At 43.9% G+C, this 14,912-nt stretch overlaps 1 protein-coding gene across 13 annotated transcripts in view; it reads right to left on the bottom strand.

The window, feature by feature from the left end:
* The window catches only part of Fn1 (fibronectin 1), a 66,536-nt gene extending 51,842 nt beyond the window's left edge, over nucleotides 1-14,694 (bottom strand). For 7 of the 13 annotated variants that reach the window (XM_040753375.1, XM_040753376.1, XM_005070517.4 and 4 more), the window contains exons 1-11: nucleotides 14,305-14,691; nucleotides 13,081-13,209; nucleotides 12,047-12,184; nucleotides 10,663-10,794; nucleotides 9,508-9,645; nucleotides 6,834-6,989; nucleotides 4,559-4,750; nucleotides 3,692-3,871; nucleotides 2,911-3,087; nucleotides 1,821-1,973; nucleotides 738-866 (exon numbers count right to left, since the gene is read on the bottom strand). In XM_040753375.1, the coding sequence (XP_040609309.1) occupies nucleotides 738-866; nucleotides 1,821-1,973; nucleotides 2,911-3,087; nucleotides 3,692-3,871; nucleotides 4,559-4,750; nucleotides 6,834-6,989; nucleotides 9,508-9,645; nucleotides 10,663-10,794; nucleotides 12,047-12,184; nucleotides 13,081-13,209; nucleotides 14,305-14,455 (1,675 nt within the window). In that variant the 5' untranslated portion in view covers nucleotides 14,456-14,691. Of the gene's footprint in view, nucleotides 1-737; nucleotides 867-1,820; nucleotides 1,974-2,910; nucleotides 3,088-3,691; nucleotides 3,872-4,558; nucleotides 4,751-6,833; nucleotides 6,990-9,507; nucleotides 9,646-10,662; nucleotides 10,795-12,046; nucleotides 12,185-13,080; nucleotides 13,210-14,304 lie in introns of all 13 variants that reach the window. The other 6 variants (XM_005070516.4, XM_040753374.1, XM_040753377.1 and 3 more) reach the window with 2 other exon arrangements.
* Nucleotides 14,695-14,912: the final 218 nt, after the last annotated feature.

The following is a 14,912-nucleotide window of genomic DNA, read 5'->3' as shown; positions in this document are numbered from 1 at the left end:
AGAGAAACCCTGTCTCAAAAAAGCCAAAAAAATTTTTTTAAATTAGATACCAAAATAACTGACTTGCTGTTTGAATGGCAAGAAAGAACTTTGCAAGATTTCATTTTATATACTTCTTCAAAATTCAGGAGCTAGTTTTGCATTAATGAGCTAAGTTTTAAACACGAACAACTTCAAAGCAAACCTCTTGGGATCTCTCTCTCAGCTTTGCAATCTGAGGCCAAACAAACGGCTGGGATCAATTTGTTGTCTCAGTAAGCAACCTGCCTCCTTCAGTAAAGGAATATGAACTGATTATCTTAAACTTTGGATTTTTGGAATAGGGCTATGTCTAAGGTTGAACCTTCACCGTTAGCACAGTCCCATGTATTATACAGGGAGCCAAAAGATGGAGTATTATTTTGAAGGGAGGTGTTTACCGGCTTAGCCCTTTACCCACGTTTCCACAGTCAGTAAAAGAAAGTTCCATTTTATGATTCAGAGCCAAAAAGCTAACTTCGGTCAACCAAAGAAAAGCTACCCTTGTCATCAAACTGAGCAACAGCAACAAAAAAGATGAGTGGCAAGACAAGCTGCACGCCAGCTCATGATGAAAACACACCTGGCTAAGCTCTCTGCAGACCACTGCGTTGCGTGCAGAGTGAACATAATCTGGTTACATCAACTAGCTGTCCTTACCCACAGCTGGCTAACCATGCTCCGTGGTGACAACTATGCAGTCACAGGTAGCCACTTACCAATAGGATCACACTTCCATCTGCCCCGGCCCTGACCGAAGCAGGTGCAGTTGAGCATGTGCCCCTCCTCGTGACGCTTGTGGAATGTGTCGTTTACGTTGTAAGTGATGTCATCAACAATGCACTGATCTGCTCAGGGGACAGTTAGATGGGTGATGAACTTTAACAGATGGAATAGAAGAAATCATAATTTATCAAAGCATTAGGTTCTAGTGCTGGATTAACCTGCTAAAATATCTTTTCTGCTGGCATAGAATACGCCTTTTTCTTTTAAGTTTAATGACATAATTTTTACTTCCATCTTGTTCCATCTAATAGACTTATAATTGTCATGGGTTACAGTCCATTAAACTAAAAGCCCTGGTAAACTATAGCTTCCTGTGAAGAAACTAATTTTGCAACAAATACATGCCTTAGTTCCTCTAACATTCTCATTTAGTTGATGATTTTATTTAAATTATTTAAATTTTTGAAATTTGTACATCATATACTATAATGTGGTCTGGCTTCTAGAATGGAGAGGAGGGTGTACTGGTGGTTGGTTTTTGTCAACTCGACACAAACCTAGACATATCTGGGATGAGAGAATCTCAGTTGAGAAAATGCCTCCATAAGACTGGCCTAAAGGCTGCTGGGTAGTAGGGGTGCACATTTTTAATCCCAACACTTGGGAGGCAGAGGCAGGTGGGTCTCTGTGAGTACCAGGACAGCCAGGGCTACACAGAGAAACCCTCCCCTCCCCCACAAAACAAGAAAAAAAAAAGGAAAAAAGTGATCTTGCCTTCTCTAGACATAAACACAGGCATAATCTAGAGCTAAGAGGATCAAATGCTGATGCTCTCCCTTAGGAACTCGCCCTTTTGGCTCAACATAAGTACTTACACGCTGGGACTGCTTCCCAAGCCCTAGAACTAACAACTCAACTCTCTCGCCAGCTTTTCTCAACCAGCTGCTGGAAACAAGAAATTTCTCCAACACAGTGAGTGCATGGAAAAAGCGTGGCACTACAGGCTTCCTTCTGTTTTTGGCAGTACAAGTTTTCACCCAGTCTCTGTACCCTTGCTCACCAACACAGCAGCGTACCTCGAAGCTGAGAGTAGGGGATGCAGGACCATTCTCCACGGCCGTTACCAACACATGTGCACCTCATCATGTGGCCCAAATCATGCTGCTTATCCCACTGATCCCCAATGCGATACATGACCCCTTCGTTGGTTGTGCAGATCTCCTCGTGGGCTGTTTGGAATGGATCAAGAAATAAATGATCACGTGATACAAATGGGTAGGCATAGGAAGTTATTGGTCTTGTTTGATGATTCTAAGGATTCTCATTTGGGAAGAAGGCATGCATGCTGCTGGGTGAAGGTGGAGAGTTGAACTCTCTAGACTAGTTCCCAGGGGACTGGGGAGAAATACTGTAAGGACTGGAGAATATTAGACTAGGAAAATCTTGTACACGCATCCAACTGGTTCTCATTGTCTGGAAGGCTGGATTTAATACAGCCTTGTGACTTCACATATTTCAGCTCACTCTAGTTCAAAGGAAAATTGAACATAAATAAAATCCCATGGAAAAGTGACTTTCCCTCTTAAACCCAACGTCATCTTTTCCTGAAATGAGAAAAATGAAGTGTCAATTGTTTCCTTGCCTCTGACCACGCATGACACTCAGGTTCCTGGTTCTACAACTGGAAAATCAAATGTCTTTCAAAGGACTTTCAAAACTTAAAAGCAAAATAACGAATACTCAAATCCTCTTTCTTTATTTAGGTAAATTGGGGGCCGTTCTATACTTGTCAGAAAATAATCTGACTTACTTTGATCACTTTGGTTCTTAGTAACTTGGGTGTCAGTCCAACCAGCCCTGTGTCAATAACTATTAGTCTGTGACAACGAGTCAGATTGCTTTAAAGTACATTTTTGTGAATTTATGTTTGAAGACTTATAAAATTTTAAAAGTAGTTGGTATTGTGTTTAGTTCTTGACATTAAATCTTGTCAACAGGATTTTAAAAGCATATCAATAAGCATTGCTATTGATGGTTTTCTCAACATGCAAACATAAGATATAATATATATGTGCATCATACTCTTCCAAATTGTCTTAGGGAGAAATGGAGGAATCAGCATCAACAGTCTGCTACAGATGCATAAGTTACAGGGCTTCATCTTACCAGCCATAGGGCAGAATCCAAACTTCTGGTCAACGTCATAGTTCTGGGTTGTTCCACACCATTTCATGTTGTCCCTCCTGCCCTCAGAAGTACAGTCAGTGTAATTGCGGTTGTTGTACAGGAAGGGGAAGTGGCACAAGGCACCATTGGAATTTCCGCCTCGAGTCTGAACCAAAACTGCCGGGGACAACACACAAACGGGAAAATTACAGCTGAGCTTTGGTGGGCACAGCAAGGATAGACTACCAAAGACTTAGACAAAGCCAGGTTCTGGTTGCTAATTCCCAGAGGGCCTATCACGGGAGAAAAGGTATCTGATAGTATAGTCCTAAGCTCCTTAGTGGATTTTCATCTTCACTTCCAAAATAGATTTAAATCTCATGTTCTCTCGTTTTCCCCAGCCAAGAAGGAAAAGAGATTAAATGATAGCTTTGTGTAAAATATGGCTCTAAACAGAAGATAAGTAGAGGCACCCTTGACATTTATCCTGTGTGTTCATCGGCTCTGTGGGATCATTCACTGATTTCAACCCTCAAGTGTCTTTAATCACATCATAATCCCTATGTGTCAAAATAATCAAACCACAGAGCTTTTTTCCTTGGTGGCATTTCCCCAGTGGTGCTAAGGGACACGGAAAAGGGCCTCTGCTGTGGAATTAGCTGTGTCTCTGGGTCCAAACAGATCAAAGCGGCGTTTCTTGTGCAGCCTCACAATTAATGATTGACTGCTGGCAAATGGAAGGGCTTCTCCTCCCTGCTCTGGTTTCTCCTAGGATACTCACCGGCATGGTCTGTACAGAAAGAATACTTCTGGTCTTTCTCATAGTTTGAAGTTGTGCTGCACCACAGGTGTCCATCTTGCCGCCCTTCCGCCGTGCAGGAGTAGAAGGTCCTACCATTGTAGGTGAATGGGAGGACACAGGGCTCCCCATTTGAATTGCCGCCATAAGTCTGGGTCACAGCTACAAGCATAACCAGGGTCTCGGTCAGTACAATTGTTTTCCACCGCTACCCCACCACACCCCAGAGGGGGCAAATTTCTAATTTACACAGAGGCTGAGTTTGTGCCGCTAAAGAAACAAAGCAAGAGTCATCTGGTACGTGGCAATCAAAATGTATTATTATTTAGGATAGAGCCATGGGCCAGAGTTCCTCTGTTAATGTTCCTGGGAGCCACCTCTGCTGCCATGACTCAGTTTCTCCATTTGTAAAGCTCTATTAATTACAGTTCAAAGATGACAGAGAGATTTATGATTATACTCATACCAGAAGAAATAGTATACAAGGGTATTCTGGGGGGGGGGGTGTGGGAATCAAGAGATAGATGTTCTTGTAACCCAGAAGAGGCTGTGAGTTTTTGAAAGACATCTATAATTCCAAATTCAAAACTCGAAGTACAGATCACTAGCAGCTATTCAGAAAACCAGTGCTCTTACAGCATCACAGCATCACTTCTGGCAAATACAGATAACACAAAGCAGTTTGATCCTCATGATAGGAAAAAAAACCCAAAGTAAAAACACTGGAAGAAAATGTCAACCACTGTGATTTTTATCTGGGTTTTATTGTTTTACATTTTCTTACAAGCAAAGATACGGTATAAGCTAAACATAAGTTCTAAGGTGCTACTGCATAGAGATGGTGCCTACCTGTCTCCTGGCAGCTGACTCCATTGCCCAGGCAAGTGCACAACATCTGCTTGTTTCCCTGTGACTTCAGCCACTGCATCCCCACCGAGTAGACCACACCGCTGTCGGTGACACAGTGGCCATATGGAGCGGGCTGCAGGTGAGTCTGGGGTTGGTAAACTGCTGTTCGGACATCTGTGGGGGAGCCAGATCCTAAGAGCAAGAGAAGGAAAACTTACAAAACTCAAAGAGAGAAATCAAGGAGTCCAGAGTCAGCCAGGAGGTGGTGATGGTGGCACCTTTAATCCCAGCACTCGGTAGGCAGAGCTAGGTGGACCTCTGTGAGTTCAAGGCCAGTCTGGTCTATAGAGCGAGTTCCAGGACAGCGACAGCTAAATAGAGAAAGCCTGTCTTGGAAAAGAAAAAAAAAAGCAAAAAACAAACAAACAAAACCGGGGTCCAGAGCCTTGGTCTGACCTGGAACTCGAATGAAATGTCCCTCCCATTCTGAGTTTCTGCTTTTGCATTCATCCCAAGAAGCGATCCATAAGATGATCTCACCTGAGCCCCCAGAATAAGATTATCCAAGTGACAAACAGTACTCTGCCACACAACACAGCAGTAATCTTCAATGAACCTTCAGTCATGTCAGGAAGCACCTCATCTGCGAACTCCACACTCCTCCATAGCTCCTCTCCTGCCTGGCTGCTAGCCATTCCCTTCCAGGTTCTAAGTTTCAATCAACTGACCTGACATTATTCCTAGATGCCATCCATGCCCCTGTCCTCCCTTCACCTGATACGGTCTGCCTCCTGCTTCCTGCCTCACAGCTGTCAAACACAGTGTCTGGGCCTTCCTCTTCCCAAGAGACTCTGCCAATCCAGTCGACTTCCTGCCCTGTCTGAAACTGTGCTCATGGGGGGGGTACCCTGAATAGCCATGGGTTTCCTGTTAGCCCTCTTCCTGGTTGTTACTCAGCAGAATTACCTAGGGTGTGTGTGTGTGTTCCTAAAACCCAATCGGTCCTCATAAGTTTTCTCGGACAGTAACATGACAGAATGTGCTTTCTTCTCTTCGAACTTTAAGAAATCTGTCTCTGAGGCCAGAGCCCGCAGCAGCAGCAGAGCTGGTGGGGGAATGACTACTGGAGTGAATCGAGCATCACCCTCAGCGTAGCTTAACACTAGGACCCAAAGATACCTCAGACAAGGCCCTCGAAGGATAGGTTGTTTGTTTAACAGTTGTTTTCAAGCCTTTTAATAATGAAATACCTCAGTATAATTTAATAATGTCATAAAAATAGTTAACATGTATTATTTATCCCAGTTAACTCCCAGTTAATCCTTAACATAGTTCAGTGGACTGACACTTGTAACTGTTCTGTCTTTGGCCAATAGCTATTTTATTGATGATAATTAGATAATGTAGAGATCATCAAATCTAACCTTGTTTACTTTCATAAGAATTAATTAGGTCAGGATAAATTCATCAAAAGGAAAAAAATCTAATTACTCTTAGCTAAATGATTGATTGCTAAGTGGCTAAACAGCAAGGTTAGGATATCACATTCCTGATCCCTGGAATCACAGGCACCACCACACCCCCATGACATCTGGTGATGGAGATCAAACCCAGGGCTTCGCGCACGGTAGGCAAGTACTCTACACAAACACTCTCAACACCTTCTTCAGACTCTGACAAAACACTTGTGATACAAATATCTTTCACTTACTTGTCATTTTAAATTCTATACAATAGCTGCTGTTTGTTTGCGGGCTGGGAATTGAACCCAGGGCTGTGAGGATTCTGAGTGCATGTTACACACTCATTCACTATTTATTCAGGCATGTGAGTGAGGGTGCATGTGTGTATGCATGCACATGTGTGTGGGGAGCATTGCGCGTGGAAGACAGCATCCCTCAAGATCCTGGAACCCTCGCCACGTAGGGTGGGCTGGGTAACTAGTGACCCCCACCCACCTGCTTCCCCCTTCTTGGTGCAGACACTAACACCACCACACCTGGATTTGTATGTTGGTTCTGGGCACTGAACTCTGTTTTGCATGCACAAAGCACTGTACTGATGGAGCCATTACCTGAGTCTTATATATTTTCAAACCTCTGTTTTACCTTGTAGTGCTAAATGCATTTCTCAACCTCCAAGACCCATTTTTATTCCATAGAATGACAAACCAGCTTTAAACAAAATTATGTAAAGGATCTCAGCTTCTCAGTTGGAATGCTATAAATCATCTTCAGATGGTGTGTCAAGCTACTCCCCAGTCCCGGCGCCTCACCAGCTGAAGTGCTCTGGAGAGCGTGCCGCTCGCACTTCCATTCCCCTCTGCCGTTGCCTGTGCAGACGCACTGGAGCAGGTTTCCTCGGTTGTCCTTCTTGCTCCATGTGTCTCCAATTCTATAGGATGTCCGGGTGTCCTGATCATTGCACCGGTCTGTTTCAGAAAAGCAGCAAGCATTGAGTGTAGAATTCAGGTAGTAACCGACAGGCATGCAGTCACTCATACAAAAACACCAATACTGTAGTTGAATGCTTGTAAGTGGGTGTTGGTGTAACGTGTCCCTACCTAGTGCTGCTGCAGATATTAAAATCAGATACGTTTGTTATAGTAGGGTCCCACCTCTTCAATTTGCCAAAAAAACTTGTTTGGTGTCTTTCATTGATTAAAAAATTTTTTTGAAGACTTTTTACATTGCTTCTTGGACACAATTCAATCTCTGGCATTCTACTAGTCTTTCACTCCTCAGTGTCTTCCAGACTCTCTCCTGGTAATTATTGCGTATGGCCCTCCTTCTAATATCCAACTCTCCATACAACTCTAGACACACTAGGGAGGCAGGTCATTCTCAAAGGGACTCGTCCAGCTGCCCCAGGGAAGCCAGGAAGGAGGTGATTAAAGCATACCTTCCTCCACTTGTTATGTAAAGGACATTCTGTGGAACAACACTTTCTTTGGCTAGAAGGTTCTCTTTTCTTGCCCTACCCTAAAATACCTGTTTTAAAAGTCACAAACAAAGTCACCACCTCTCTACACCCAATACCTGGGAGGTAGAGGCAGGAGGATTAAGAGTTCAAGGTCTTTCTTAGCAACACAGGAAGTTCTAGGCCAGCCAGGGCTTCAGAAGACTTTATGTCATTATCATCATCATCAAAGTATAAAATTCACCAACAAAAATGACCCTTTATCCTATGGTTAAAAGATCTGCTCTGGGGGCTGGAGAGATGGCTCAGAGGTTAAGAGCACTGACTGCTCTTCCAGAGGTCTTGAGTTCAATTCCCAGCAACCACATGGTGGCTCACAACCATCTACAATTCGATCTGGTGTATATGTAATAAATAAATCTTTAAAAAAAAAGATCTGCTCTGGAGTTAAGGATGCTATCCTTTATTACTGAAAAAAAAAAAACTGGCCTCAGGCATCCTTAGTGCCCCTTCTAAGATTGTACTGAAGTCTTAATTGCTGCCTCTGTGTTCAAAGTTCCATCTGTAGAATTTCAAACTAACAACAGCCTTGGAATTTGCTGAAGCACGGTTTTAAAATGAATGTAAAATCAAATCTAAATATCTTGAATGTGTTTTATTTATTTAGCTTAAAGTAGTTAATTAAGAATACCACCCAAGATCAAATTTGCTAAACAAAAATACAACATACAAAATATATTTCCTCCAAACTTATTGGTTCATTAGATCTTTAGCATTTAAAAATGTGATGATCTTCAGTCTTCCGAGACCTCTGTAGCAATGTTTTAGCTTAAGACAAATTAGACGTCTAATTCTGGGTCACTGAAATGGCTCAGTGGGTAAAGGGACTTGGCACCAAACCTAACAACCTGAGCTCACTGGACCCTGCTTGGTGGAGAGAATCAATTCTTCCAAATTGTCCTTTGACCTCTCCGTGCACACACTGGCATGTGTGCCTTCCACCTCCACACACAAAATAAGCAATTTTAGAAAGAAATCTAATTCAAACTTTTACTGATCACTTAAAACTCTTCTGATAAAATCATCTGTTCAATGACATTTTATAAGCACTCACTTTGTATAAGGGGGCAGAGGGAGGGAAATATTAATTGAACAATAAATAGCCCAGCCTCCAGAGAACTCGAGAGATGGGCAAAGTTTGCTGATACTTAGTCACTTACAAAGTACAGCATGAAGAGTGTCAACAAAGACACTGAAAACAGTGCTGGAAAGGTGCAGGTGTGACAACACTGTTAGCTGGGGTCTTGATGGAAAGTACCAACCAGCAAAGACCTTCGTTTGACCTCTGTTCCTGTGTGTGGATGTGTTTGCCTACATCAATGGTTGATTTTTTTTCTTTCCTAACTCAGCACTTACAGCAGTATCTAATTCACAAAGAAGTGAGACCCTTCATATTGTAGCTCAAGAGCAAAGATGAGTTATAATTTAAACAGTGTGTTAGCCCAGTAAGTGAACACACAGAAATTGATTCCACATTCCCATTAGAAGGGTGACACTGAACACTTCTCATTTTCACTGGGTTTTTGTTTTGTAAATAAACCTTACTTAAACTTCAAGCGTAGAAGGAAATCTGAACTTTTAGAGCCTTTTATTTCCATGACAATAGCTTCCCCATGTCAAAGGATTAATTTTCATGCTACTTTAGGGATTTAATTGTCCTTAGTACTAGGAAAATACCTCAGTGATAATCTCCAGGTCTAAGATGAACCATTCAGCACTTGAATAAACACTAAGGCTCTTTTTACTAGTTGGCTGCGTAAGATAGCATTGAATGGAGAATTGCTTTTTCTACTTATTTAGTGTTCTCTGAAGAAGAATGTGTTGGTTTTACAGTTTTTCTGGATATCTTAAAGTTGCCGAAGCATATTGTGTGTTGGGTCTCCTCCAAGTGACATAGCACTACAACTCTCTCTAGGAATCCAGAAGCCAACGGCAGGCCGTATTTTCAACAGAAAAGAGCTAAAACCTACTTCTGGAGGTACAGGTGATGCGCCCACTGCCTTCGCCCAGACAAGTACAGTCCACCATCATCCAGCCTTGGTAGGGTTTTTCCCAGGTCTCGCCCACGACATAGGAAGTCCCAGCAGCATGATCAAAACATTTCTCGGCTGTAGAAGAAATCAGAAAACAGAAAGAGAGAGGGAGGGGAAGAAAAAAAAGCTATTTAAAATTATAGCATCTCCCTGTAATTCTAAGTGTAGTGTGTAAGCAAAAATCCAGCCACTTTTTTTTTTAAGTAGCACTCTGTTCAGAAAAGAAGGCACACCCTGCAGCTAAGCACATAGCATGTAGCCAAAGCAAAAGGAAGCCCAGGGCCAGTTGGCAGGCAAACTCTGTTCCCCTAATGAGTACATAGACCGCATTTGCTGCCAGTTCCCAAGCTTCTCACTAACATTTCAAGTGGGAAGAATCAATGTATGTACCCCGTGGGAGGATGCTGTGCAAAAATCCCAATTTTTAAAAAAAATCTTAAATTCATTAATGCGGTATTGGGGACTGAACCCAGCAAGTACTCTATCACTAAGCTGTGTCCCTAAACCAAATCTCAATCTGAATCACAAATGACTTAAATAGAATGAGAAGAAAGCCATTTCATTTTTAGACTTCCATAAAAAGCAAAGAGAAAACAAATTTGAAATCCAACAACTATGATTTGGAGAACTAGGAAGCAGAATCAAAAACTTGTATTCACAGAGTACAAATGAGGCTGAGACAAAAAGAGCATGTTTTGTTTTTAAAGGAATTACCAAGGTGTGACTAGAATCACACGCCACGCTGTGTTTTAGTCCAATGCGTTCCAACAAGAAATGTGTCAAAAGTGTCACTTTTCCACCTTTAAATAACAAGTCTTCACCAAGGAGACAGCATCAGAGATAAACAAAAGAAATTACGCCTTCCTAAATATTTTAACTCTATCTCAGGCCTGTGAAACAAAATTAAGATTTCTCTATGGTTTGTACTTCAGGATATGATTTCGTTAAGACTGGGAATCCTCTAACATTCTATAACATTTCGCTGATCTTTCCATTGTAATTCTTCCCCAGTGATTTGGGCTCCACACATCACAGCTCTGCACCCCACCCCACCCTGTCCCTTGCCCACAGCCATCCCTACAAGCCACTTACCTATAGGTTTACAGGTCCACTCTCCTTTGCCATTTCCCAGACACAAACACTCTAACATGTAACCACCAGTCTCATGTGGCCTCCTCCACTTGTCACCAATCTTGTAGGACTGACCCCCTTCATGGCAGCGATCTGTTCCAGATACAAGACGAGAAAGTGATACACACAGAGAATTAAAGGAGGTGGTGATCTTGTGCTACATATGAGAGAGGTACTTATGTGGGCTCACATGAGACCCCCTCAACCTGAGAACAGCTGTCCTGTCACAGGCAGGAGAAAGGCTAACAACACAGCTGCTCACTTTGGGTGAACTGCAAGAGCACAAAGGGAAGCCACAGAGAAATCTGAATGGCAAAGGGGTCATAAATAATGGATCCCCCAGAGAGGTTACAGATAGTTTGTTCTCAAGACAGAAAAGGACTGGGAGGAATAGCCTCCTCTTATACAGTAAATATGCTATATGGCACAGCATTCCAATTTCCTGGGCGTAGGGATAGACTGTATTTTCCTCTAGAACATAAATACCACTCTGGAGGAAAGCAAACACACATACTCACGAGTGTGGAAGCCCTGATACTTTCTCAGGCTGTTAAGTCCAATGGCTGGATTGTCTACAGAATTCTAAACACTGTGAGCTATTGACTCTCAGGTTTTGCTAAGAAACTTGGAAAAACCCTAACATTAAGTCTTGGGAATATTGGTTGGGTATATGACTGGTTCTTTTGGCCATAGGACTTATATTTAAAAGCTATTTTTTAAAATGCCTTATTTATAGAAAGTATCGGCAACCCAGTGAGTCATACTGGAAAGATTGCCTTAGCTACAGAGTTCATGAAGCCCAGCACCCAAAGTTCCTTGGAAATACACTGCGTATTTGAGAACAGAAAGATCAGCTCCGTAAGTCTAACCTATTCATCATAAAGAACCAGACGGCACGGCAAAGAACAGAAGTGTGGCTGGTTCATCACTGCAGATGATCACAATCTGGCTTGAAGATGCCCAGGTGATATAAAATAAGTAGATCCTCTGGGCAAGCCTTATTGAAAAGAACCAAGAGATCTACCTGGTTCCACTGTACACACACACAAGCTCGGGCTCTCTCTCGAGTGCACACAGGCATGGGCATATGAGCACGTGCCTGCACACAGACACACAGACACACACACACACACACAGACACACACACACACACACACACACAATCTCCATTAGACCCTTCTTCTTCTGCTTAGGTACAAGAAGTAGATGGGTTACCACCTGGATAGGACCACTTGGGTAAATCCCAAAGCAAGAAATATTCAGTCACGGGCAACAGAAAACGGCAGGGACAGGACAGAGAAATACATATCTGTGGGCCCTCCACATCACAGAGTGCCTTTCTTACTTGCAATGGTACAGCTGATCCTCCCGCGCCCAGCCCCGATGCAGGTACAGTCCCAGATCATGGAATCTTTAGGGCGCTCATAAGTGTCACCCACTTTGTAAGTGTTCCCGGTGTATTTGTCAAAGCAAGTCTCTTCAGCTGTGAAGAAGAAGAAGCCCATGTGAGCCTCACACACGCAGAAGCTTGTCTATCCCTCCCATCCATCTGAAGGAGACACCCCTCTTCTAGTTCACAGATAGCACCACAACGTGCAACTGAGATGATACTTAAGAAATTTCAAGTTACGATTTAATGAAACCATAGTTCTTGGCCTTTGGCAAGCTCTGCAATTTGTTCTCTCTTTACAAGGTAAAGAATTCTCAGGAAGAAGCCACACCCTAGGACCAGCTGAGTAGCAAAGGAAAGATTTCAAATTCCAACCTCACACTGGGGAAATCAATTCAAGGGCCATGCGGGAGGCACACAGTTTGAAGGTTGCCTTCCTCTCAGCATGCGCCGGCCTTTGTCAGCCTGACTGACATGCTTCCCCTGTAGCCAGAGCAGCTTCTCTGGAGGGACCGCTGTGATTCACAAGAAAAGTATCAAGGTCCTCCAAAGTCTCAGAAGTGGTGGTGGTTTCTCATTGAACTGCAGCTAACAAATCACTTTACAACACAGGCGCTTCAAAGCAGTTCTCGGGCCCATAATGTGAGAGCCAAAGATCTGAGATAACTTTCTAACAAATGAAACTTTTATAAGCAAACTTCCGTGAGTTTTCTTTTTGAAGGAAGGCAGGCAAAACCTTTCATTTTTCTAATCAAATTCTTTGAGAGAATAAAATGAAGGTTTTGGAAACTAGTTTGGAATACATTTGTTTTAGAGGTAAGAGGAGCATGCGGAAAGCCAATACCAGAGGTTTGACAGAGAGGGAATTACTGGCAATTCTACAGGGGTGGGGAGGGGGGAGGGAGAGGAAAATTGTTTTTATTGAAAGTTAACTTTAATAAGTAAGCATCATTTTTTTGCCAGTGACCAGACTACTGCCTTCCACTTACGTTCAGGTTTACTCTCACAGTTAAAACCTCGGCTTCCTCCATAGCAGGTACAAACCAAGGCATTGCCTAGGTAGGTGCGTTCCCACTGTTGGTTTATCTGGTAGTGTTTCCCATTGTCAAAACAACCAGCTGTGAAGAATTGAAGGGAAAGGTTATTATAATTTCAACCCTCCTCCTTTATTTCCCGCACAAAATTACTGAATTTTGTCAACTGAATTGGCAAGACTGAATGAACACAAAAATCTCTTAAAAGCAATATTCCACTAAAATACGGATGTGGAAACAAGCTATCCAAAGATTTAAGCATTATTTATGTAGGTGGGTATTTACGTATCTTTTCTTATCTTTTAACTTGGTTAAAAATTATACAATGATGTTATGTCCATCTGGCCAGAAGAAGTACATCAGCAGTGTGGAAACATTATGATAGGCAAATAATAGAAATTACTTTTAAAACATGTGAGAGCCTTAGCAAAAAGAAAAAAAAAAGACAAGAAAACTAAGTTGGGTGTGCTGCTGACCCTGCCTGTAACCCCAGCTCTGTGGAAACTGAGGCAGGAGAATTGCTCAAGTTGAGCACAAGGAGAATATCGGGCTAGCTTAGGCTACAGTGTGAGACTAACTAAAAAATGAGGAGGGGAAACTTTTAAAATTTCCTCTAGCCCTAGTAAAAGAAGGGTGTGTCTCTGAAAAACTCCAAGAGAAAGTCCAATCCTTATTCTTGGTGAAGAATCCTGAGGTAGCCCAACAGGAGCGCTGAGCCAACTCTTTCAAGTTGGTCAGAAACTATTTAGATATTCTTTGCTCATCTCCATTTAGAAAATATTTTACCAACTACTTAGTAATAAAGAAAATAAGGAGCAGTGGGGACCACACTAATCTCAGATGTAAGAATGTCTAAATTCCTGTCACTTTTCTCTTTCACCACAAGTTTTGGCTCCTGGCAGGGCAATCTGAAGGTGTAGAATCGGTTAGCGCATTGGGGGGGGGGGGGGGTAAGACCATACGATCCCCGCCGCCACTGCAGGATCTTCTCCACCCCCAACCAGCTTGTTCAAACCTAAGCCTTTTGTGTCCACAGCTGGTTTCTCTCAGTAAAGCGCGCACTCACACACGCTCGCCCAGGCACGCGCGCGCGCAAAACTTTCCCTACAACTTCAGCGGGCGCTGAGGACTGACCGGTCCCTGCAGCCGGCCGGTTTCAGCCAGACTGTCGGTACTCACGCTTGCTTTGACTGACAGCCACCGGGGACTGAGGCTGCACGATTTGCTGAGTCTGCCTCTTGCTCTTCCCGGCTTCGGTGCAGCGCACCGCTGTCCCCAGGCACAGGACGGCCAGCAGCAGCAGCCGCCCGGGTCCCGGACCCCTGAGCATCTTGAGTGGATGGGAGGAGAGTCGCCCTCCCCAGGAGGCAAGTGGCCCCGAAGTGTGGGTCCCTTCGCAGCCTGCCGGGGGAAAAGTCCGGAGGAGCGGGCGCCTGTAAGAAGATGGGGAACAGAGACTGGAAAGAGAGCGGGAGAGGACCAGAAGTTGTGGCCGCAGGTCCCGCTCACGCCCGGGGTCCCTCTCCTCCCCTAGCGCAGCGCAGCGGGTGCGGGCGGCTGAGCCCCAAGAGTCGGGGCTTATATGGGACAGGCCCCTCCCGCCCCCCACGAGGCCCTGCGGGCTGGGGAGGAGGGACGGGCCCGGCTCCCCCCACCCCTCCTGCCGCCGCAGCCGCCGCCGACCGCGCTCCGATTGGCCCGGAGTGCGAGTGACGTCACGGGGGACGGTGGGTTCGCCCCGAACAAAAGAGATGCTGATCTCCCGCCAGGTCTGGGGCTAGAGAACT

This window comes from Mesocricetus auratus, unplaced genomic scaffold (genome assembly GCF_017639785.1).
Source record: "Mesocricetus auratus isolate SY011 unplaced genomic scaffold, BCM_Maur_2.0 Super-Scaffold_100010, whole genome shotgun sequence".
NCBI classification, from domain to species: domain Eukaryota; kingdom Metazoa; phylum Chordata; class Mammalia; order Rodentia; family Cricetidae; genus Mesocricetus; species Mesocricetus auratus.
This window is presented reverse-complemented; position numbering and strand designations above follow the sequence as displayed.